Raw genomic sequence first — 25,968 nt, 5'->3', positions numbered from 1 at the left:
ATTCATAACGCTTACAAAACTCAAATACCATAAATGAATTTCAGGTATTAACGGCTAATGGTCACGGTTCCAAGAATGGTGATAGCCAATGGAAAAAATATACGGATTCACCGGGAGTTGGTAGTCCAGTACAGGTAAAGCTATGGGAATAAAGCAAATAGTGCATAAAACATTTACATGAATTCTTTATGGAATAATAATATGAATTAAAAATATGTTACAGTATTTATCAATCAATATTTGTTGATTATAACTTTTTTAGTAAAACATTGCTTGTTTATTTAATTGTGAATTACACTAATAGTCATTTAATACTTTATTTTGCTATTTCAGTCGGGAACTCCAACGAGCCCCATCGGTGCTAGAAGGAGAGGAACAGGCGGTTCTCAAGGATCCGGACAGAAACCGAAGCAAACCGAAAGACTTACAGCAGCACAACAATTAGGAGCAACAGCTCCGCCTCCGGTACATATTAAGATGTTCCATATAGTATATTTTATGTTCAATTATATTTATTGAATACATATTTTAGATGCATTTTGGACAATTAAGCACAGGACAACATCCAGCAAAATCATGTCAAGGAGCACAGGTTGTTACAATTGTCAAATACACAAAGCATACTCTTACAATTTGTATTGTCAAATGAGTTGGCGTTATTTCGTATTAGTACATGGATTTTCTACAAAATAGACATATTTTGAATTTCAGATCCAATCACCAGGTAGCATGTCTTCTCAATCATCTAATAGATCAAGTCTTGGCAATCCGACCAACAATCATTTAGTAGCTGGATCAAATAATATGAGCCCTGCATCAGGAACTACAAACGGAGGCCGTGTAAAAGGCGTTCCTCAAAGCTTCGGTTACGTCAAACGTCCTGGAGGACAAGCCAGCAACACAAATGGACAAGCTGTGCATCAGAATGTCAATATGGCGCAAATGCAAGGCAAGTATAAATTGACTGAATCTATCAATCTAATCAGTTTATTAAAATATAATACATATAACTTTCAGGTAGTGGAAGTGGTAGAACCGCTCAAGTATCTGCTGTTCCACGCACTAAAGTGAAGGTTTCTGGGGGTACTCAAACATGTACTCAAGATCTACAGATACATAGTTGGTGTTTTTATTTTATAGTATATGATAAATTTATAATGCATATTCATAATATTAAAATATAATTTCAGAAGGAGGAAGTGGCGTAAAAAGCTTCTCACTCAGCGGAAGCGCTGCGTCACAACTATCCCAATCAGTCAGAGAAAGATTACTTTTAGGCTCTCAAAGTCTTCCAAAGCCCGGTTCGCACGAATTCGCCGTATTGTTTCAGCATCATAGGTGATTTGATTTGATCAACGATTTGTTTGTATATAAGGACTGGAGAGAATATACTAATGTACATAAATAACATTTTTTAGAGTACCTCCTCGAGGTGGTATGAAAATTAGCGACGGTAGTTTATCTGATACACAAACGTACTCTGATGTGAAATCAGACTACGGTAGTCCGTACACATCTTGGCTACGACACAGGTAATTCTGCCGACGCTCGCTAAGCCGCGTAACACGTCATTTCACATTTAAACTCTTTCATTTGCAGTAACACATATTCGGCTAGTGGTAGACTGTCGGAATGCGATTCTATGGAATCGCTCCAATCATTACAACCGACTGGAAGCGCTCGTGTCCCTGCACCCCCTCGCCTATTGCACCAAACCCCTCCTACTAGACTTAACAGAAGTAATAGCATCAGGTTGGTCTTTTCAACACAATTAACTATGCGAATAACATCCGTATCATCAGGATTTTTTTCTTCATAAAAATGATATATGAAAAGTATTAAGAAAATCATTACTCATATGAATTTATAATTTTCTTTCGGAAAACATCTAGCTATCTACGAGACAGGACGTTTCCAAGGTATTTTAAGCAGATTTTATAAGAATCACAAAAGCTTACGCTACTCGTCACGGATTTGTTTGCTTAAGATATCTTATTGTACATTTTATTTGTGTGTATATGGTAAATTAAATTGTTTTTGAATCACTGTTAAAAAAAGCTTCAATGCAATGTTTCTCAAATGACATCACATTTAAATATTTTAGGAATTTGTTAAAATTTAACCCAAAGCATGCTATAAATTTTAAACTAGAAAGAAAAACACCAAGAGTATCATTGTAACTCATTTTCCATTCAGGAATATATTAATAATATTTTAAAGTAGCAGTTTTATTCGGGCTAGTTTCTTGATAGGTTCTTAACAAATTTTTCAAATAACTCTTTTTACATAATAGATCTTTATTTCAAAAGTCTCACATTTATAAATACTTAATTATAATTCATTACTTCATTATATTTAACTATGCAAAACATAGATACTCATATTTTAAAGCAAATTGACATACCACTTGATAATTTGTAATACATATTGTCCGATTATCTCTTACAGTCCATTTTACCGTCTTTACATATATTTCTTAAAAATATGCGGTAAAATCCTAATCCTAAAATATTACACACAGCTGTTTATTTTTGTATGTTTGGTTTGTCGGAGATCATTATTTAACGAATACACTAATTGAAGGCAAAAATTTTAATGAAAGCATTTACTCTTTTTAGAATTTATAAAAAAGAATTCCAGGTCGACGAAAACTAACAGGATCGTTTCAAATTCACGAAAAATTAGGAATTGTCCTATTTACATATTCATTTCAATTAGCACGATAGATTAGTGGTATAGTATACCCATCTTATTTTTAATTTCTCTCGTGTCTGGGAGACCGAAACTAATTATTAATAAATAATTATAATTCTGATGTCACTGATATTTACAGACTTTGATTTTAATCTGATATCTCTGTTAGTAGTTTTTGATTGTCTTTACCCCATTGTAACGCAATAGGCTAACGCCTGTAATGTTACAACGAATGATTTAAAATGCATAAATAAATACATACAACATTTTTAATTTTGAGTCAATACTGTCATTTCGGTATTGTAAAATTGACTAAGATTCTGGTATTTTGTATAGCGTTATTAAAAGTCTCTATTTTATAGTATAAAAATGAGTTACAAAGATACTTGCTGTGATGATCAATATTATTATTTATTGTATTAAATAGTCCATTCCCATAATGATCACAATTCAAGATCCTTATAGATGAATGAGAGAATTGTCCTTTTAAATTGTTCATTGCATTATTCATATTCAAACTATACTAATACTATCACCAAAATTATTAACTCATATAATTGAATACACATTATCAACATAATAAAGTGGTTATATTTGTATATATATATATTATTTATACTGGGTTTCAAAGGTAAGATATCTAAATCACGTGAAGTGTAAATTGTTGTCGCTTATGCACTACTGTATTATCTATGAAAATACTATTTTTGTTATGCACTGTTTTGTGATATATAAAGTTACTGTAATGCTTCATTATTGTAATTGAACTTATTGCTATAAAAAGTGACATTACCAGTATATTATTTAATTGAAACATGAGAGACAATAAAAATAATATTGAATTTGGTATTAATATATATATATTTTTTTTCTCTGGTTTAATGCATCAATTATACTTTTTTAGATCGACAAAGTCCGAAAAGCTCTATCCGTCAATGTTGCAAAGGTCGTCCGAGAGCGATTACGAACCATATTACTGCTTACCGGTGAATTACGGAGACGGCCAAAGTAAACACTGTTTAATCATTATACAAAAGCAAATTAATATCCGAAGTTTCTTATGCGAAAGCAATCTAACTTTTATATTAATGTCAAACTTTACTATCGCAGGTCTCGCTTACGGAACATCTGAGCCTCCATCTCCCTCGCCACGCTCGGCGATGAGCCCACCACCCCATGGCCACCCCCACGGAGCGGGTGTACCGCCGCATCCATTACTTTTGCCGCCCACTCATCACTCAGTCAGACACTCCCATCATTACAAAAAGAATGATGACGGTATACTTTTCCTCTCTAAATTATCTAATGAATATATTCACAGAGCGAATATATAATTTGTTACTTGTGAATAATGATAATTTGTTTTTTTAGCACACGGCTCCACTGCCAGCTTGGTGTCTACTGCGTCGTCTTTGCACAGCTCGGCCGAGGAGAGACAAGCGCACGAGGCAAGGAAGCTTAGAAGAGAATTGACCGACGCTAAGGAAAAAGTGCACACTCTAACCACACAATTAACAACTAATGTGAGTAATTTTATTCTTATTATCATTTTGAGTGTACAGAAATAAATAATTTATCACACTTTTTAAGATAGACAGATTAAATATTAAAATAGGGGAAGTAGAACTTCCACCCTTTCTATTGAAGAAATATATTATTTATTTAATTGTTATTATTATAGTTATTTATCGTTAAGAACTAATATCTGATATCTCTTTTAAAACCATGTTTCACTTTCACCGATCTTTCAACCGTGAACAACATTGAAATAGCGTCTTTAATGTTCAATAATTATCACATTAGTGTTCTAATTTTCTTTTTTATAATTGATTTTACATCACTATTTATTCATATTGTACACCTGAACAAATTACTGTTCAAGAATTTTTAAATATTTAGATTTAATGCATATAAATGTGTGGCTAGTAGGAGAGACTTATTTTGTCCATATTTACATATGTGCATATATCGGATTATATTATATTAGTAAGCATCAAAGCAATTATTCCGTTTAAAATCAAACCCCTACTAGATACACGAGCAATAACAATGAAATAGAAACAAAAGTACTTGTGGTGGCAATGAGAAGTGATTGATGCATGGTCCTAAATAGTATCCTAACTAAATTGAATCTATACTGCTCAAAGTATGTACATAAAATAGCTGTATAATGTAGCAAAACTTACATTTTAATCATAGTTTTTAATTTTATTTATTAATCTTGGTTGTAACATTACAATGACTGGCGCAAGCCTATTGCATTACAATGAGATAAATATCAAAACATAATACACGTTATAACAATACCACATAGAACATTTTTTGTGACAATACCAGACTGAAACTGAAGTCTGGGGTCGGTGACATTCATTTAACTTTCAAAATTTTTTAGATGTAATTTCATATTTTTACTGATAAATGTGTATCTGTCTAAATTTAGTAGTATTATAATAAATGGTATAAATAAATTGCAAGATTGGTGTGTTTTTAAATGATCCACCAGTTTTGGAAAAAAATTCTAATATTACTTAAAAATATAAAAATCAAAAGAGAGATGTTATTAAATAGTTAGAATGTTTTATGTTTCATTGTTTTAATATCTCATAATTTATGATTTTTAACTACTAGGATCAATATCAAAAATGTACATTTTTATGGTATCTTTTATGCAGAGGAGCAAATAAAATATTCATATATTAAACAAATATTACACTTTCTTGAGTTGTATGTAACTTCAATTTTAAACTCAATAGATTTAGCTTTTTTATAGATATCTTTAAACCATATATGCACTACCTAGTTCGATTGTAATAAAACTGGGAAAATCTATTATGTTTTATATATCAATCAGAATTATAATTATATAAAATACTAATTCCTAATAAATTTAAAAAACCCTATAGTACATATGATTTCGAGCCCAGGTCTTTCAGGTGTTAGACATTGACTTACACCACTAACCTATTGTGCTGGTTTTTATTAGGACTAGACAAATAGAATAATACAAACATATACCAGAGTGTGTTTAGTTGATGCTCCATTACTTTATGAAGTTCGCTTGCTTTCACGACACAGCTGGTTGTTATTATATCTCGGTTGCTTTATATTTCAATTTTAGTTTCTTTCTCAGACATTTTTGTATATACATATGTATGTATATGGGTTAAGTTAAACTAAAATAATATCAATCATTTTATTATTAAATTTAAACATATTATGTAATATCAAAATTAAGTAAATGTGATCTACGTCACATGTATATGTATTTATTTATTAAAAATCTGCTCATTAATTTTATGCAAAAAAGTTTTTTGTTGGCACACCTAAAAATGGTGCGTTCCAGCTCCTCATAGCTATCGCTAAAATATGCAAGCTCATTAGGAGAGGCGTTCTTAAGCTTTGGTGTCCTGGCCATAACGGTCAGGATAAAGGACGCGATCGTGCCTCTGAAATCTAATCTGAAAATCGCTGAGTATTGACGGATTATCGACACCACCTCTTAGCAACTTAAAAAAATACTTCATTTAATATACGCTACGCCGAGAATGCAATGAATTGTATCCAACACTCCTTGTAAAAAGGCATTAGATCAAAAAATATATTTTTGTATAAATTTTGATAAATTGTATTCAAGCAAAGCATAAATAAAATTGCCAATGTCATAAGTCATAACGCTTACCATTGTCACTTTCATTCGAAAGACAATTTCCCCGAATTCAGTCTCCAATTTTTGCGAGACAATAGAGCCATTGTCGATCGGACACTTTCAGCTTTCGAAACGCTTAAGAGCACCTGACCTCAGCGACAGATCGTCGAATGAACTCAATCCTGGAACAGTTAGTACGTGTATACAGGCGTGCGTCGACTGTCGACGACGAAACGATAGAAAAACCAGGTTGTGAGGCGGAACCGCATATCTTCGTCAATGCGACCTGCTCCGACAAAGACAAAGGAATGCTATCTTGGCGAACTGCAGAACTCGTTTTTAGACTATGGTCTGCGACATCAAGAGTCTTTCAAACCCAATACGCACCGCCCATATCTGCGATTGTGTTCAGCTGTGAATAGAAAAGCGATTCTTGTCAGGGCTTTCCAACGAGTCTCGCCTGAAACGGCACTGTAAGCAAACGATACAGTGTATTTCAATCTTATTGATCGAGTTACTTTCAACTAACGCAATAGAAGACAGTTGCTTAATTCGATGGAAAATAACTGAGCTCCACCATTGTTTTCTCATATTTCATTGATTAAATAAAACAATTAAAATAATAATTTATTTTGTATTTATAATAAAATAATTCTTCGATCTATAAACTATTTTTCTAAGAGAGAAGTATAAAACCATCTCTAGTCATTCATGCATGCAACTGCAGTAACGATAGCATTCACTTTCATGAATGTTGATTCTTATTACTTTCAAATGAATCAGTGACTCACTTAATTCATAAAATACTCAATAAATACTTTGGTAATTTCAGGAGATCTATAATTAATAACATTGCTTCTAAAAAATTAAACCTACCCTCTTGCGCGTAAAAATCGATTAAATCATTAATGAAATTGTACTGTAATTGAAATTGTACCATTTGAAAACAATCGCAATGAATTGTTTCTGCCATCATCATCGTGTGTTTGAAAATGGTAAAATCACGATAACTGTAAAAGCTGCGTTTATCTTCCCGCACTGATCGGATTGGTTGCGCTTTCGACGAATCAAATGTTCAAATTCGAATGCAACACACGACAACACTCGGGGATCGGGAACCTTTTTTCAATTAAACTAAACGCTCCTGGTGTATATTTAGAAATGACCAAGTTTTTACATCACGACAAGTATCGTGTCAAATGTTACTAATGAGTCATATTTTTATATTATAAAAGCTGAATGCTACATAGTTCTGATTTCAATGATTTAATTTGTCTGGAAAAATAAAATACGCAATATAAATTCTCGCACAAAGCTGAAAACGAACACGAATGGGATTATGTAATTATTGTTTCAATTACACACTCAATTTTCGGTGCAATTATGTAACACGCGAGAGTTCTATATTAGTTTTTTAGCAAAAATAAAATAAATCGTTTTTTGATTGGCTTAATTATGTTGCTTATTTGAGTTATAAGCCTAATCTGTGACGATCGATCAGAATTTCAATTAATCAAATATCAATAATTCCGTTATTCTACTCGCAATAGAAATTGAAAACCATAGTGTTCATATGCGATACGAACGCAAGTCTTATAAGTATAAATCACTGACTATAGTACTGGAATGAATATGTACTTTATATATGCTATAAATATGGAAAAGAAAATAGATCTCATAGAATTTAAATATGTTTCCTAAATGGGATACAAAAGTATGTTTATATTTCAATAAAAGCCTTAATAAATCATTTTTATAGTTGTTTTTTTTTAATATATAATACATAATTTTAGATTATATGTAGAGATATTTTTTTTGTTATTATATTATTATGCAGAGATTTAATGCCACGAATAGTCTAATGCTATAATGCGGAGACGTTAATGTAATATTTTTTTTGGACAAGTGCCAAGTAGTTGCGATTTTTTGCACTGTATTTTTTTACTAATTACCGCGGATGTTTACAAAGAAGTGTCTTTCGACCATGGTGTAAAAATATATCTCACATACTTACTTAACTTCCATTATATTTTTTTTTATTTGCTTATGTAATAATTGTACATTTTAGAGACCTGGCAATAGTGAATAAAAGCTCTTGTTATTAAACCCTGTTTTCCTGTCGATGGCGAAACAAATAATTTGCACTACTAACTCAAAGTATATATTTTTACCAAATAGTTTCTAAATAAATATATAGCAATTATTAGATGTATCGAAAAATAATTTTATTTAATGATTATTATTAAAATTATATGAAGAAGGAAACTAGATTAAACCTAAGTTTAAAATAATTTATATTTTTGTGTAAATTTGTAAATGCTAAAGTTATTACTTTAACTAATAAAAATATTACTTTGAGTGTAAGTGTATTTATTGTACAAATATGAGTGCATTATCCCTCCATATTATAATTACAAATCTGACAGATTTCTGCAATACGTCAAAAACATCCTTGTGTTTGGCAAGCTCTATGAGAAGCTGCATGGCTTGTAGAAGAGGAACGTTCTCGAGCGCTGATATGGTAGCCACAACAAGTAAGAATAAGGAGCGCGATCGCGACTCTCTATGGCACTAAATCTTGCAGTCGAAAATCACCGAGCACTTACGGGTTGTCGACACCACCCCTTAGCATTTAGCTTTTTTAACTTATTGTGGGTGACTTACTATTGAAATTATTGATGGCAGTATGCCGTGGCGGAATCACCAGCTATATCTAATGTTTTGTTTTATCCTTTTCTAGTTTATGTGACGGTAGAGTCCCAATTCATTATTTGTTCAGATTTAAACTATTATTTTGTTTAGACAAACGTTTAAGCATAAGATACGCGGGCGACCGCAAACAGCTACGGGGTCGACTGGTCGATCGTGATCAACGCACCGGCCACCCATGTTATATATTATGCATAATCATCAAATGTTAATTATTGCTATATTTATTTATTCATTTTGAAATGCAGCAAAAACATATTTTTCTACGTGAGACTTTTCATGCTAAATACTATGTGTAAAATATAATTTTTAATGTGAAATTTATGTTTTATAAAAGTATTTATTAGAATCAGAAATATTTTGCCTGCTTTAAAAGAGTCAGTTTGACATTATATATTGTTTCCCAAGAAAACTTGTATACCTTGTTTTTTTAGTCACCATCTTCAGTAATTGAGGAAAATAAATATGAATAAAAATTGTAAGCTTAAACAATTATTATTATTTTTTTCGTGTACCGATGGTTTTGAACTACCTCTCCGTAATAGTAAGCGTCCGAGCGAGCAGATAAATCAGTCAGCTGAACGCTTTTGATGCTTCCTGTCGTGCGCGTCTCTGTCTCGAAATGTAACGAACAGTTTTCGAACTCGAATCTCCCGCTTTTTTTCAAGACTAATTAGTGCTCAGTGATATAAGTGCGTTAGTGTTGCCATTGTTGCATTCATATTTTATTGTTTCATCGATCGATCGTGTATCAATTACGGATTTTGATACTACGAAGCTCTACGTAGTTGAACCGCAGCGACCGCAAACGAACTAAAAATATTAATGGATTTTATTTCTTACAAAAAAAATCTATGTTGTTAGATTCGTATGTAAATTATCGAATAAAATATATGTAAATATTTACACTATTCTGCCTCAAGACTATATACATACATAATCACAGCTTCAATTGTTAATAATTTCGCTTCATAACCGTTATCAAAAATATAATGCCTAATTATTTTTTTCTCCACATCGTAAAAAAAATATACGCTCATCTCGAAACCGGTAATTCAATTAGATTATTGTAATACTCAGAGAGGCTCTTTTTCCGCTCGTGCGTGTTTATTTAATTACGTGCCTGATTCGTATATTTTTATATTTATTTTTAACTCTACGTTCAACTAACTAGCACAAAGGGCGTCGCGTTCTTTCCGATTTTATGATTAATAAAAATCTGTTTTCTCTTCTGGGACTCGCATGGCATGACGATGTGTTTTCACAGATGTTTTTTAACGACGTTCTATTGCTCAATTATAGTCGAAACGTTAAAACCCTTTACAATAGGGCCGATCTATGTCACCCCTGCGATCGATGCCTATTGTTTCCGTACATGGGGGACCCTCATAATATTCGAAATTATGTGTAATATTCGCATATTGTTTTTTATTGTCGCTAACTATCTAGTTAAACTCTACTCTAATGTGTCTCAATTTACGACTTGTGGATAATAGTATGCATTTGCGATCGTCGTCTATTCCGTATCCGGTTTAATTGAAGACGCACTAACCAATTGAGGAAGAAAATAAGACGCCTCCTCATTCATCTCGCGTGGAAATAGCTCAATTTTATCTTAATGTGATCTTTGTAAATGTAATAAATTGAAAATACAAGTTTTTTGGAACTTAGCAATCGGCCATTTTACGTGGGCTTGTATTATATGAGAGCAATTTTAATAAATCGGCATATCGATCGTTACTGTATTGCGAGACGGTATTGTTGACTTGAATTGTAGCTCATTAAAAGCTCGGCTTTTGAACTATATTTGATCTAAGAATCTTAAACTTTTTATTTATTGTATTATGTATGAGAAGTTTAATTATTATATTTCAAAACAATACAAAAAGTTAGCCTGAAATAATAATTTACATATTTTGTATTATTTCGTATAAATTCTAAAACATCCAAGTGATCATATTTTAGAATCATATATTACCACTAATAAACAGTAATTACGTAAAATATTATTATTTTGCTGCAACCCATTAAACCTTCAAAACTGCTAAAAAACGAAAATGCTTGCGTTTTTTAATTAAAAAAACGCAACTCTTTGGATTGTACAATCGATTTTTTTCCTAATAATCCGCAAAAGATAATCGATAAAGTGGATACCTTCCGTCCCGGAATATGAGAAGCACCCCCAGATTATTTGCACGGTGACTTAAAGACATTTTTTGCTATATCTTTCTCTACCTTGACGAATAACGTAGAGCATCCCATTTGGCTCCTATAAATTTATTTTACTCTCATAGGAACTCTTCTTGACAATTGTCCCATATCATGCGTGTTAGGTGCATTTCTTCGGTCAGTAACGGTTTTTTGCCAGGTATACGACGCCATACATCCCCACTCACAAATGTTAATAAATCGTAAATACTGTATATTTTTTATAATATTTTATCTAGCTTCATCGCAAAGATTTGGGTTTTATATTTCGAGTTGACTATATGTCGTTTTTTAACAATTGCCATTTATACTCTATTCAAAAATTACAGTCTTACTGCGACTTGTTTTATAATATTCTCATGAATTAAAAAGCACAAAAATTATATAGAGATTTCTCAGAACAATTCCTATACATATGGAATTTACACAAGATATGCTTGGAAACGAATCCCTTAAGTCGCGTCGATATTTATGCCTGAAAAAGCGTTTCGTCATGGAAAATGCAATTGAATTGTGTTTACCCTCTCACGAGCTGCTACTAATAATAGCATTAAACGTATATTGTAGTTTTATCACTAGTTTACTATTCATTAAATTAATAGTATAACCATATACTGATAACACTTTTGACACTCGTTACGATATTTTCTTATCGCTCATGTATTTTTCAGTAATATATCATCAACTCAAAATCTTATCTAGCGCCGTTTATCACCGTTAAATAATAATAACTGTTCGGTATTTTTCTTTTTAAAGTAAAATTTTAATTTAGTACGTTGCATTGCGTGCACGCACCAGTCTTCCGCATATTATGTAGATGTCGATGTTTGGGAGACTCTTTCGGTTTATTGATTCTAACGAGACTAAATTGAGGTTAATTTATACAGACACTCTTCTGTGTTTCGTAAGTGTGTTTGTGTGTATGTGTGTGTAAGTTCTTTGTTTACTTCCATCTGAATATTAAGGTATCGCTTGCTCTGTATGCATTTACATAAGTAGCAATCCGAAATGGTAACCCACGTGTCTGTTGTCGACAATATGGTCCGTTCTAAAAATATAAATTAATATGTATCAGAAGTAGCTGTACCAATGTTGCGAAACAAAGTCTAAGTAAAACTTAGATTATATTGAATATGAATGTGAGAGAATAATATCGGAAAACTTATTCACACATCTAAAACAGATTCTATTCAATCTGCATATTTTTTTATTAAATTTGCTACTGTTATTATAAATTGACGGATCTCAGTGAAGATCATCGATACCAACCATTTGATGTTATTATTTTATATGGTGAAGGTTTCGAGGAGAGTCTGACTCGGCGATTCTTCACAGCTTTTAGATTCAAAGTTTGGACGAGAATTTGAGATATTTTAATTATATTTTTTGGTAACTCTAACTTCTAAGTTTATTGGTGAACTTTATAGACACGACATAAAATATGTTTCTAAATATGTGAAGATTATAATAGTATGGTTGTAAATATTTGTGGCGATTATTTTCTTATCCAATAGTTGCATATATTTCTATATTGCGTTCACTTTGGTATTTTTTCGGTTAGATTAGAAAAAATATATAAATGTTGAAGTATACATATTTTATTTTAAAGCTCCCTCTTAAGAAAAGGCACGCCGATAAATTAACGTGCAAACATTCGATTAATTTCCGTATGTATTAAATTTCGTACCGGTATCTTTATAATATGATTAAACTTATTATTTTAACCGTTGATGCACGTTAGATCGATCATCGATTCGATTCGTCTTAATAGACTGCGATGCAAATTCAGTTCGTCCGAATCTGAAATTAATCTATTATGATCGTGACGCGACTTGTAATTGGCAATCGCAAATAATAAATGGCGAAAATCGCCTGTCAATCAATATACACGTATGTATGAGCATATGAATTTTCATACGCGAGTATCGTGTATGTATTATTTTTTCTGGTTCATGTTTACGATCCAAATCGGAGATAAGATTGAATAGATGCACCTACACTTTTCTTATCGACGATTCGTTACGTGCGTTTTTCTACGGAGGCTATGAATAAAACTAGTTTTTTTTCATTCACCACTCATCTCTCGTATCAATCAAGTCAATCACGTTTATATGATGATTTTATTTTTTCGTCATGTCATCCACATCTCGTAGGTATTGTAATTGGTAATAGGCACTCGCATGCCTTTGTGCTGACTCGTCTAACTGTCGATTGTGTGAAAATATTTGGAATTTAATTTTCCATACAAAAACTTGATTATATGCGAGATAAGTCCGGAAGGCGTTCATTAATTATCATCATTCCTTTTTAGTGACAAGTTGACGGGCGTAGTTTTTGTATTTGTACACAACATCATCATCAACGTGTTTTTGATAAATTAATTTTACATAAATGTGTGTAGAATCATGTACGCTTTGGTTCAGTTGTAAAACGTGCTACATGTGCGTTTTCTTACCCACATCTAGAGGTCGTACAATACTGTCCTCGTTAAATTAATTTCGACTTTGAATCGTAATGTTCTCATCGGTTATAAATAGAGTTTTCGCCTTGATCTAGCCATCCAGTAATGTGCTATACGTACAAAATCATTATGATAACAACGCGTCCATGACACGATGACCAAATGTATTTTTTCCACGATAATATTATCATTACTTAACTTTAAAATAATGTTAAAATCTTTGGGTATATCCTGCTGTAATATAAAATAGTACTAAACCTAAAATTAATCCATTAATGTGGATAACTCCCTTTTTATCTATAGCATTCATCTAGGAGCGTTTTATACCATCTGGGATACACACACGCTACTTTTAAAATTGCTGATAAATTATTCATGAAATCCAACGTTTCTTAAACTTATGATGTTTGTTGACAATATTGTGGAATTAAGAAAATCCTTTTTTCCCTAAGCTCAAAAGAGGAGTCATAAAAAAGCATCCGCTTTAGATTTTTTTGAGGTGATGTGATAGTTATATTGCCACATGCAACACGTTTGTTTCTTTAGAGCAGGGTTTGTTAGTATTAAAAAGCATTATTTTTTTATTTTAATAATTTTACAAGATAAGATTTTTTGTTCATAGTACATAGTGAACTAATTTAAAACTGTGTTTATGTCTGTAGATTTTCATTTTTCATTTTTTATTTTATATAAAAAAATAAATTGGTATACAAATCGCTATCAACTAGTATTTTATAAGATTATTGTTTGTGTCGTGTATATGCGATTGTATAGAACTACACATTATGTGTTATCTTTAAGTACTTTCTAAACATATTTTCAATGCTAATAATATATTCTTACGATATTTTAATATATATTTTTAAGATAAAATAAGGATTAATTATTATTTCATTTTTGATAGCAATACGTAAAATATTTACTATCAAATATAATTATACCTGATAACATATAAAATATAAGGAAGTAATAATTAGATAAATATAAAAAAAATAGAAAGTAACTTATTATTTGTTACTTATAGTAACAAATTAGTTTTTATTGGCAAGCATAGTTTTTCTAATTATCGATTTTTTCCTTCATAACAGAAATTTGAACTAAAATAGGTCTAAAACGTTCTATAACGTTTTGGGCCTATTTTTCCCAGACATTTTTCAACGGACGATTTTTTATTTTTTATAATAGCCGCCATTTTTAAACAAGGTGGCAGATCAGGTCGGTTACAAACCTAACCGATGTATTTAAATATACAACGCAAAAATTGGTAACAGAATATTTAACAAGGGGTTAATCCAGAATAATATGTTGCTAGATATTACCGATAAAACAACAGATTAGATTAGAATACAGCATCGACGAAGAGGAATATTAAAATTGTTATCCCGTTTCAAGTTATGTACATATCATACAGAATTGTTAAGTAATATTTTTTGAGTACATATTGTTATTGTAAAGTAATAATCAATAATATTTTACCCATCTGAGGTTTGTTGTATTGATATACCAGAATTTACATATAACATTGTATGTCGATGGCTTAAAATGTAAAATTTCATATTTAACTTTACATGAGATACAAAAAACTAAATAGAGAACTTGAAAATAAGAAAATAAAACAATATCTTAATTTTTTTAAATGAAATTTTGTAGATTTTAGACATAGCAATTTTTTGAGCATTTCGACTGAAAGTACATGATGACATGTTTAAATTATTTTAGAGAATTTACACTTTAAGCCATCGATGTGTGACTCCCAATTTTGTATGGAATTCTAAGTCTCGATTTACACGGATTTTTATTTTTTGTAACCCATCTTTCATATATATTATCTGCCTTGATTTACGCATAATTTCGCGGAACCTATCTGACGGGCAAATCGAGGTATGACTATACAACAACTATCGTGTCATTAAAAATCTAATGACAAAAAAACTAATAAAACACAGTAATAGACTACATACATCACAATTCAATAGCTATTTATTTATTTATAGTTTATCAAAAATTAAAAACAATTTTTTTTAGTGCTTTTTATAGAAATGATCAAATATTACTTACTGCAAACAAACAACAAATGAATATTCGACTAAACAAAAAAAAATATATGTACATGAAAACTTATTCATCATAAACAACACACAATATTTTTATATTGTTTTATTACTTTTACTGCTTCTTAAAACTTAGTTGTATGAATTCAGTATGTAATGTGTATCAAGTAATTTTTGATTGGTTATATTTACTTTATCTCTTATCGGTCGATACTTAAAATATAGTTATCTACCGAAACATGAACGGAAATCATAGGGTTGAGATTAAGAGGCCCTGGTTCTTAACACACTGATAAAAAAAACGCCGTAAAAAGAGTACTCAGCCTGAAAGAGATTTAAGTGCAATCTTCCCCCGCCCACAGTCTAAATTACGATATTCTAAAATGGAACAAGTGAAATGCGTAATGGCCGAATAGACGAGCGAGTGGTTCCTCTCTGGCCTGCGTGGGCGGCCACGCTGTTTTGTAATCAGCTGTTGTTGCCCGGGGCATCCATTTTATTGAGGCTGTTTGTTGCGTTAACGACCTTCGATGCGGCCCTGGTCTTGAAGCGCGGAAACGCTCGTGCGCTCTTTCCTCATCCTGTACATCGCGCAGGAAGCACGCTCGCTAGAGCCCGTGGAAAAAAACGACGAGGGGAGGATTTAATTCTAATGGTCGGTTAAGTGGAAGCTTATAGGCAAATCAATTTTTACGACGGGCGTGTTTTCACTCAACTATAATAAGCTTTTATTATGACTTACAAAAATAATATGCTTTTATCTCTTCTATGTGTGTATAAAATGAAGTAGGGTTTATATTATATCTATATATCTCCCATTATTTCGAGATAGAATGCTACAGGTAAACAATTTGTAATATTGGAACGCTAAATAATATAAACACCCAAATCCGCTTAGAACGTTTTAACAATAATCAGAAGCAGGTATGTCATTTGAGAGGTGCAGGTAGGGGCATTCCCCCCCCCCCCTCCTTTGTATTTGACCAGATGAATGCAAATCATTCAATTCAACTCTATGAATCTTAATGAAAACAAAATATTAAAAAAATATAAAATACCGTCCCTGATTCTATCCCGAAAATATTTTTTAAAACATGTTATTTTAGTGAAATCATATCACCGGTAGATACATATATATTTTTACCAGTGAAAATGTAATTTATCTGGTGCTAGTAAAATTATATGATTTTTAAATTTCGATGTGTTGTAATATATACATTTACATTCTTATCATTATTTATTTACATGTGATGTATAAATTTTTATTTTTCAGTGAAGGTATATTTTCACTATTAAAGTCAAAATAGATTTTCACCAGTAGCTATATATTTCTACTAGCAAAAATATAATTTTACCGATAGGCGCTAGCGAAATTATATGTTGCTCTATAAACAGTTGCGAAACGCCCATTTGACTTAACCCAACTTAACCTAACTGAAGTTCTAAAACTACAGTTTTAGAACTTTCATTAGGTCAAGTCCAGAATACAAACTATCCCAATTTATCTCTCAGGAGAAAATACGTTGAAGAATAAGTATAGATAGACATCGCATCTCGCATATTGCTCCATAGTTTGTCGACACTTGGATATTACACTATATTTAAAAATATGATAGCTATCCTTACCGATATTACTTCAGACTTCTAATATAAGAGTGTTGGTCAAAGTATATTCAAATCAAATTTTGGTCAATAGGAGGGCGCAAAAACAATTATCACTTCTCAGAAGGCAAAAATTCACGTCAAAAGCAATAAAATCGTGTCGGCGCCGTCGCAGTGGGAACGCTCGGTAACGAGCGTTCCCACTGCGACGGTGACGGCACGATTTTATTGCTTTTGACGTGGATTTTTGACTTCTGAGAAGGGATAATTGTTTTTTGCGCTCTCCTATTGGTCAAAATTCGGTTTAGATATGCTTCATTCAATTCTCACTTATTGTAAGTCGCAATATTCCTATCAAAATTACCGGGCGTTTTCACTTCGACGGCACGAATTTATTGCTTTTGACTCTAAACATGGACCCTTTAAATTTGACCAAAAAATGCATTTTATATAATATTAAAAAATCGACTTAAAAAAGCTGAAATGATGTCCCTGGTCAGAAGTAATTTTGTGTTAGATTATGGTCTAATTAAATGTGACTAGATGTACTCGTTACCTCTCGCCTACGTTTTTTTATTATTATTTAAAATACACACAAATCCTACTATGTAATAACAGGTCCTATTTTAGAGCAACTACGCTCTTCATAATCCTAAGCATGTCAGATGAAACCCGACATAATCTCAAGAGACAAAAATCCAACGAACGGCCCGCTTCCTCGTACTGTTTTTATTTTATTTTTCTTTCAAACATGATATTATGTGTACATAATTGGAGATGTACGTAAGATTATGATTTTTCTTCGGAGAATGATTAATGCGTCATTTTCAAGATTACACATACACACGTACTATGCCTCGCATAGTACGCCCGAGAATGAGAAGAAGCCATTGTGACATTTTAATGACACGCAAGAGCACATTTGATTGATGCGTCTCATAGTTACCATGTGCGGTCCAAATGTGACGAACAATTCGCTGACCGACAGTCTCGTATCATTATCGTCATCATCATCATCGACTATCGCCAAGGTCGGCAACCTTATGCGTTCTTTCACGCGACGATGCGCTCTGGTGCATCCAAGAAGGATCTCTTTCATCGCGACCCTCCCTCGGAAACCTTGGACATGGCGTCTTTTGTTGCATCAGAAGCAACATCATCTTCTCAAAAGGCGCTCGATCGCTATGCGCATGCGGAATGACGAATGACACAGCGTTTCAAATCTCTTGTCACTTTAATGCGTGTCTTGTGCCATCAGCATCGCATACGAATGATTTGCGCTTTGATGTTGCCTCAATACTTGCACGAATCGCGGAAATTAACCTTTTGCACTCCACCGCACATGCTGCGGACGATCTTTCTCCACAGTATTGAAAAATATGAAATTTCTTTGATACGATTATAACGTGTTCTTATAATAAAATGTAGGCCAACACTGGACAATTATAAAATGTTTATAGAACATCGTCATGAGATAACATAAATAACGGAGGAAACAGATAATATGCGTTTTCTTAAATCTTTCATTCTACTAATAATTTTACCTTGAACTTGTACATTTAATGTTTAAACATTATATAGGTTTTTCATGTATAAAAGCACATTTTAATTGATTCAATCATTTTTATCTTTGCATCAAAAGCAGCCCTTCGCCTTTTATCGCAATGAAGAGTGACAATCTGTATTACATTATCTAAAAGATCTATTAAGATACACCATTTCCGAATCAAGCGAATTGATGATTTATTATAAGCTTATAAAGCTTATAACCATTGTCATCTCACTTTATTAATTGCAGTCGTAGCTACCAGACCGTGAGACAAAAGTCATCCCTCATCACTATAGGCATTGTCTTGGCGACATTTATTCGGAGCGGAAGGTCATGGACCATCGATCTCTGTTACGAAACTCTCGATTGTCTGGCGTTGCACAAACGATTCGGTTTTACAATCCTATAGTATGCATATGAGGGATTGTTAAAGTGCGTGTATATTTTTTTTTTGTGGCGTGGGATTCATTAGAATTTAGGTCAATATGTGAGCTATGCATAACATCGTGAGTTTGATTTGCATAAACGCGAGATCAGTATCGAAACGGGTTGGCAAAAATGCTAACGGATATATGCAAATCAATATTAATGCGTTTGTTTTCGTCTTAGTATGCGAATGAGTTAGCAGAATGTTCATTGGTTATTCATATGCGCTAATTGGAACTGCATAATTTAGTGTTTTTGTTGCGTTTTATAATTTTGCATGAAATGTTCAGTGAGAGACATCGACGAACGGAAAGAAAACAAACCTGCTATATTATAAAGCAATAAAATTAATTTTTACCACAAATATATTTTAAATGTGACAAGCGTTAATTCAATGTGTAAACGTAATTAACAACTATTAAATAAGTAGTGAGACATCAGACTAATTAATGACGTTTATCTTATTAATTATAAAATAATATTACAGCTTACAATCACTATGCACGAGCTAGCTCTATTTTATTTTAATTATTCTTCACGATGTTCACCCGCGAGATTAGGAAAATCTAGAAAAACATAATCTGTGATGATCGATTGGAATTATATACACCCATACCTCGCTTTACGGCCTAGATACGTTCCACGAAACTTGGCCGCAAAGCGAAAAGCCGTATAACGAATCAATTATTCTAATACAAATTCATACAAATTCAATGGGATCGGTTCCAAATTTGTTAAATATGTAACATGGTTTATCATTTAAAATGCATTTTATCTTTTTATTTCATTTAAATCAAAAATACATACATAACAAGTACATACATTTGTACATAAAATAATAACAGACTCCAAAAACCAACAATAATCCATAAACAAAAATGAAACAACTTCATGTTACATAAAATATGTGAATAATACATACATTATTTTTTTTTAAATGGCTTTAATCTGAAGACGATGAAGAAATGGTAACCTGCAGATCACTGTCTTTCTCATTTTTCGCTGGTAAGGATGGGCCTGGCTAAAAAAAATTGTCCAACGTTGTTTGTCTTGCCTTTTTGTCTCTTTCGTTCTTCAGTGATTAATAACAGCTAATGGCTGAGTTAATTCCTCGAGAAGCTTTAGCGCTACGTTCGACGTCAGGAACGTTTTCAAGGAAGATGTTTATTCCTTGTTCGAAATAGGAAAAAGCTTTTGACAATTTTTTTGATGTTAGATGTTTGAATACAACAGGCTCTGGCTCTTCATCAAATGCCGGTTCTGCTTGCAACTGAATGAGTTCATCATATGAAAGGAGCTCCCTATCAGCTTCAAGTAGATCAAGCACATCATGTTCGTTCAAACCTTCAAAGCCGAGATCATGTGCTAGATCCAAAATGTTTTGCCTAATTTCAGGAAGGCAATTAACTTCTGAATCAGTATTTTTTTCCAAGCATGGTTCATTGTTGTTAATTTTAATTCCTTCTATGATTCACTGATGCTGTCTATGCATAGTTTTTGTTCGATGTATAGTTTTTCCAAAATGTTTTAATTGAAGATTTACCATCGGTTTCCCTTATAAGTTGTCGGAAAGTTCGGCGTAGGTAATATGCCTTAAAAGTGGCTATTGCACCCTGATCCATTGGTTGGATCAGAGCTGTTGTATTTTTCGGAAGGTACTCAATCATGACATCTTCAGATAGTTCGGATAAATTAGTAGGATGCCCTGGTGCATTATCCAAAATCAGCAAAGGCTTGTTGCTTAAGTTATTGTCTCGCAAATATTTTTTCACTTCTGTGCAAAAGTGATTTTTGAACCAATCCTCTATAGTAGCTTTAGCCATCCAAGCTTTCTTGTTGGATCTCCATATGACGGGTAGTTGATTTTTATTTAGTCCTTTAAGAGGCCATGGATTTTCGGACAAATATATTAAAAGTGGTTTTAGCTTAAAATCACCCGCGGCATTTGCACCAAGTAGCAAAGTTAATCGTTCTTTAGACACCTTATAACCAGGCGCAGATTTTTCGGTTTTTGAAATGTACGTGCAATTAGGCATTCGCTTCCAATAAAGCCCTGTTTCATCTACGTTAAGCACTTGTTCAGGTTTATGACCACCTCTTTCAATAATTCCCTTTAAAATGTTGGGATATTCCTTAGATGCGGCCTCATCGGCGCTAGCTGCTTCACCTTTCATTTTAAAATTATGCAAATTAAATTTTTTTTAAATCGACCTCGAAAAAAAGTTTTTTTGCCGTTATAGCGAAACATTTTAGGCCATTAATCGAAAACGTGCCTTAATTGAAGAGGGCCGTTATAGCGAAAGGCCGTATAAAGAGCGGCCGTATAGCGAGGTATGGGTGTAATTATAAACCCAAACTCAATTATGAATAATGATAAAATAGATAGCCCTCGGACTGACTGTGTTAACGCAAATAGGGTATAGTTAATAGTCATTTTATAAGTAATTATAACATTTTCAATGGGAGGTTTTTGACAACTTTTCCTCTACTTAAACACAGATTAAACCCAAACATAATTTCACATAATTAAGAAAATAGTTCACTCAAATTCAATTGTATATCAATCGCACCTGTTAATAATATTATGTTAAACAAAGAAATTGTTCATTTTACATTGAAAAGCAAAATCAGAACATAGATAATACTTTAAATTAATTCTATATGTAATATGTATAGCAATATATCATAATCAATAACAAAAATGTAATTTGGAAACATTTATTGCGTATTTTATCAAAGCAAATGAATTTTACTGAATATTTTCGATGATATCTTAAAAAAAGCAGATTTATCAGCGTGTATTATAAAAATAAATATAATATTGACCAGCATAAGTTGGCGACTAATAACTGAAAGACCTATATGGAAGATCGGAATTAGTGATTAGTGACTGCAAATAAAAAAACACGATAAATAATATATGCTGATTACAATTCGTAGCAACGCAATATAAATTATTTTATTTTATAAAAGCTTTTGCTTTGACTTGCTTTAAAGTTAATCTTTAAAAGCAGTGCGTTGTGTCGAAATTTTCAGAACTAAATCAACAAACTTTAAAGTACATGGCTTCACAAATAAATAGTAAAAATATTATTATACAGTTTTATTATTTATATTACGATTTTAATAAATCGTGTCTAAACCAGTTTATTTTTAATTTATGTTTAACATTCATAAACTTAACATTCCCAGATCCATATATGCTCCATTTAGCTTAATTTTAGTTCGTAGAACATTAATCCATCGAACATTGGTAATAGTGAACCATTAAAAGTAATGGTTATTGCTATTTATTATATCACATCGAAGTATATAGACCGTTATACTATTTAAAACATGAGTTTTTCGTGCATTTAAAATTTAAGACCCGGACTCCAATAGGATTTTACATATAGATGGTTGTATTAGATTATTTAATGCCTCAAGCAGTTATTTTATATGTATATATATTAATGTATCTGTGTGATATCATATACATATATTACGTTGTGGTTTATAAATCGGGAACGCACAATTGACCAAGCCGCCTCTTTTCCAAACGTCTCGGCTCATTGTTGCATCAGAATAGCATTACCCTATTTCATATTCCCAACAAACAAACAACGTCAGGGTATAGTCCCCTATCGACGCATCATATGCCATAGGTCTCTTTTGTCTAGACGCCCTACGTGTGTGTGCACAATTCATTACTAAAGTCATGCTTGCGCAGCTGTAGTTTTCTGTCTTGGAATGTTGAAAATTCAATAAAATCTTCACACTTTTTTATTCATAATGATATTTTATACACCACCGTTCACGTTTATTATTTTTGTTGTTCCATCGCCCATGTAATTTTATATCCCGATACAATATAAACTTTCGTGGAGCGTTTGTATTTTGTGTGTGTTGTATATGTGTAGAGTGTATACGCTAGGGTCGGAACTCCCCTGTTTATAATTCACGTCACTCGTTACAAAACGTTGTGGAAGAAAAAACTTTCATCTCAAATCGATACTTTCATTAATTTTAGTATTAGTATGTGTACTTCTTTATCTGAACATAGGAAATATTATATAAATAAGATTTATATTATGGATGCACTTGAGACTGCGTGGCATATGGTTATTTCCCCCTTTTGACTTTATCGTTTATCTCGAGTACTCTCAGTCGTTCAAAGCGCTTTTATTTGTGTTTAAAAAACTATTTTTCAACAATCTATTTATAAAAAAAACGTGTTGGAATCGCGTCGTTTGATAGTTTTTATTACATCCTGGACAATTGTCGATCGCTAGAATAGACAGACAATAACACGAACGTTTTGTTAACTAGATAATGTGTGTATCTTTCCACGCATTTCCGTTCCGTATATATCTTGGACACTAGTGAGCCTAAAATTATTTATTGGTCCATATGGAACGCTTTTACAGATTTATCGACAACGCTTTCGTATCTAGTTCACTTTCTTTTGCGTCGCCGGTTCTGTTGATCATGAAAGTAACAATGGCAATCTAATCGTTTTGTGTATAGTGCTTAAAAATGGAGAACGCTCCGTGTACGAACAGATAGTGACGTTCAGTTAGTGATAAATGGCTGTGACTTCAATGGATAACATGCAGCATAAATCGCAAATCTACGATGGTTTTGCTACCATACGATCGACGAGGAGCAGGGTGAGACTCAAGAACACGGCGGGCGTGGACTGCTACTCGTCTTCGCCTAGCAGGAACGAGTACTTCACGATCAGGCGGAACAACAAGCAGACATTCTTGGATAACAACAACGTAGCTAGGATTGCTCAACACACGCCTCAGAGTCTCGACGAAAGCGTCGCTCATTTTGCAAAAGCCAACGGGATCGCGAACGAGCCCATCTATGCCAAAATTAGCCCGCCGGACAGCTTAGAAAGCTCTCCAACTAAAAAAAAGGAGACCGACGTCCACTACGACTCTATAAACATCAAACCGCTGAAGAACGAACTGCATCGCAAAGAAAGGTACAAGCAAAGAACGAAAGACCCGACCGAAGTAAAAGTAAACCCGTTAATAATCATACCAAAGAACGACGATCTAGAGTTTGATAAATATACCGAAATCAAACAGAACGGAGACGTCAAATCGAACGATGTTTTAGAAGATGAGCTCGAAAAGAAAACGTTCGATACGTTTCGCATCGATGAAAAAGATTTAAACACAGATACCAAAGAATCTGACGACATTCTGGAAGATATCCTCGACAAGTATAGCCGCTTTCATAGAAGCCCTCAGAAGTACGCTACTCTCAACACTAGAAGGCCGAAAACGATAGAGTTGAAACCCGCATATGAAAATCCTTACTATGGCAGTTTAAATAGATCGAAAGTTGGACATCGTTCAGAACCGAACACACCACTATCGATCCCTACGGAAGAATTTGTCGTCAACGCCAATGAAACCGCACTACCTAGTCCAATGGAGTTGAAGAACTACGACAACTTCATATATCAAAAGAAGAACGGCGTCCGGCGCTCAAACAGCGAATTGGGATCGTTTTACCACAATAAACTATTAAACAACACTCTACCGAATTTTAGACATTCTGTGTCAGTGGACGTGTCTTCCATGAGTACTACTAAAAATCACGTATGTTGCGAATGCATAACTGGAATATCAACAAATAGAGCACCAGCTTTGGGTGCCATAAGCAGAAACTCCGGATTCAGTCAAACGCTGGACACACTATACGAATCTCAAGATCCTAAAGTTGGCTGCCAAACAATCCTGCGCTCCAAGCCTCCTGTTCCATGGTGGGATTTAGCCATCAAGAAGAGCAGATATCAAAGCTGCCCGATTCTAGACGAGGTAAATTTTTTATATGCACTATTATATAGCTCGCGGGTAAATAACTTCACGATTCACCTGTAAGTGTATCGGAATTAAGACATAGTCGATTTTTTTATTTACCGCGTACACAATGGGCAACGGTCTCCGGAAGGTGGGCTCAATGAAACCAGCTGTTGTTTCCAACTCACGACCCACCTGACCGTCGCCGGACTACCTGTCGTGTGTACTATTCGCTTATAAACAAGATCGAGTTTTGAAAGAGCGACCTTCTCTTCGGTCGCTTCTTACCTGGAAAAAATAATTCTTATAACCAAATCTCTCCGAATTGGACAGGTAAAGATAGACGTTATTATACGCGTTCCAAGGACGGTGTGTCGTATTTTATTTATTTTCTTTTACATTGTCGCCTCTGAAAAAGCTAAAGAAACTCACGAATAGGATTAGAGATAGAGATAGGAAATAATGGTAAAAGGAATACCTGTGTTATGGCATAGCATACTATTACCTGAAAGTTAAGTGATTTATTATTACCGACAGTTTTTAAAAATGGCTTGCGAGGCGATGTAAAGCACGTGTAACAGGAAAGACGACCCTAGAGAGAAAAAATGGACCCCTTATTTAAATAATATAATATGTGCTTCTTCCTTTTGAGTAGGCATCTGTTCAATTTTGTGCTGTTTTCTGTCATTCAAAGTTGCATCTGATTTGTTATTGTTGCATAAATTTGCGTTTAGTTTCTTTCAACGTTTATATGCACAAGTGTGTTGTCTGTAACAATTGATTTATTCTTTAGAGATGTTTTACATTTTTAAATGACGTAAGTT

General features: G+C 33.0%; 1 protein-coding gene and 1 long non-coding RNA gene across 12 annotated transcripts in view; both read left to right on the top strand.

The window, feature by feature from the left end:
* sick (sickie) overlaps window positions 1-25,968 on the top strand; it is a 151,701-nt gene that overhangs the window by 108,339 nt on the left and 17,394 nt on the right. For 7 of the 11 annotated variants that reach the window (XM_088184236.1, XM_088184235.1, XM_088184237.1 and 4 more), the window contains 11 exons: window positions 45-134; window positions 334-465; window positions 533-592; window positions 712-949; window positions 1,018-1,119; window positions 1,191-1,338; window positions 1,419-1,532; window positions 1,600-1,752; window positions 3,599-3,702; window positions 3,805-3,972; window positions 4,066-4,217. In XM_088184236.1, the coding sequence (XP_088040362.1) occupies window positions 45-134; window positions 334-465; window positions 533-592; window positions 712-949; window positions 1,018-1,119; window positions 1,191-1,338; window positions 1,419-1,532; window positions 1,600-1,752; window positions 3,599-3,702; window positions 3,805-3,972; window positions 4,066-4,217 (1,461 nt within the window). Of the gene's footprint in view, window positions 1-44; window positions 135-333; window positions 466-532; window positions 593-711; window positions 950-1,017; window positions 1,120-1,190; window positions 1,339-1,418; window positions 1,533-1,599; window positions 1,753-3,598; window positions 3,703-3,804; window positions 3,973-4,065; window positions 4,218-9,620; window positions 9,746-23,752; window positions 25,163-25,968 lie in introns of those variants that run through there. The other 4 variants (XM_088184245.1, XM_088184246.1, XM_088184243.1 and 1 more) reach the window with 4 other exon arrangements.
* Window positions 16,155-21,568, top strand: LOC148236094 (uncharacterized). The gene is made up of 3 exons (XR_015809292.1): window positions 16,155-16,744; window positions 17,547-20,314; window positions 20,357-21,568. It is a non-coding gene; the product is annotated as an uncharacterized LOC148236094 (long non-coding RNA).

Source organism: Plectrocnemia conspersa, unplaced genomic scaffold (assembly GCF_051122295.1).
Source record: "Plectrocnemia conspersa isolate PC_06_02 unplaced genomic scaffold, ASM5112229v1 ptg000004l, whole genome shotgun sequence".
NCBI lineage: Eukaryota > Metazoa > Arthropoda > Insecta > Trichoptera > Polycentropodidae > Plectrocnemia > Plectrocnemia conspersa.
This window is presented reverse-complemented; position numbering and strand designations above follow the sequence as displayed.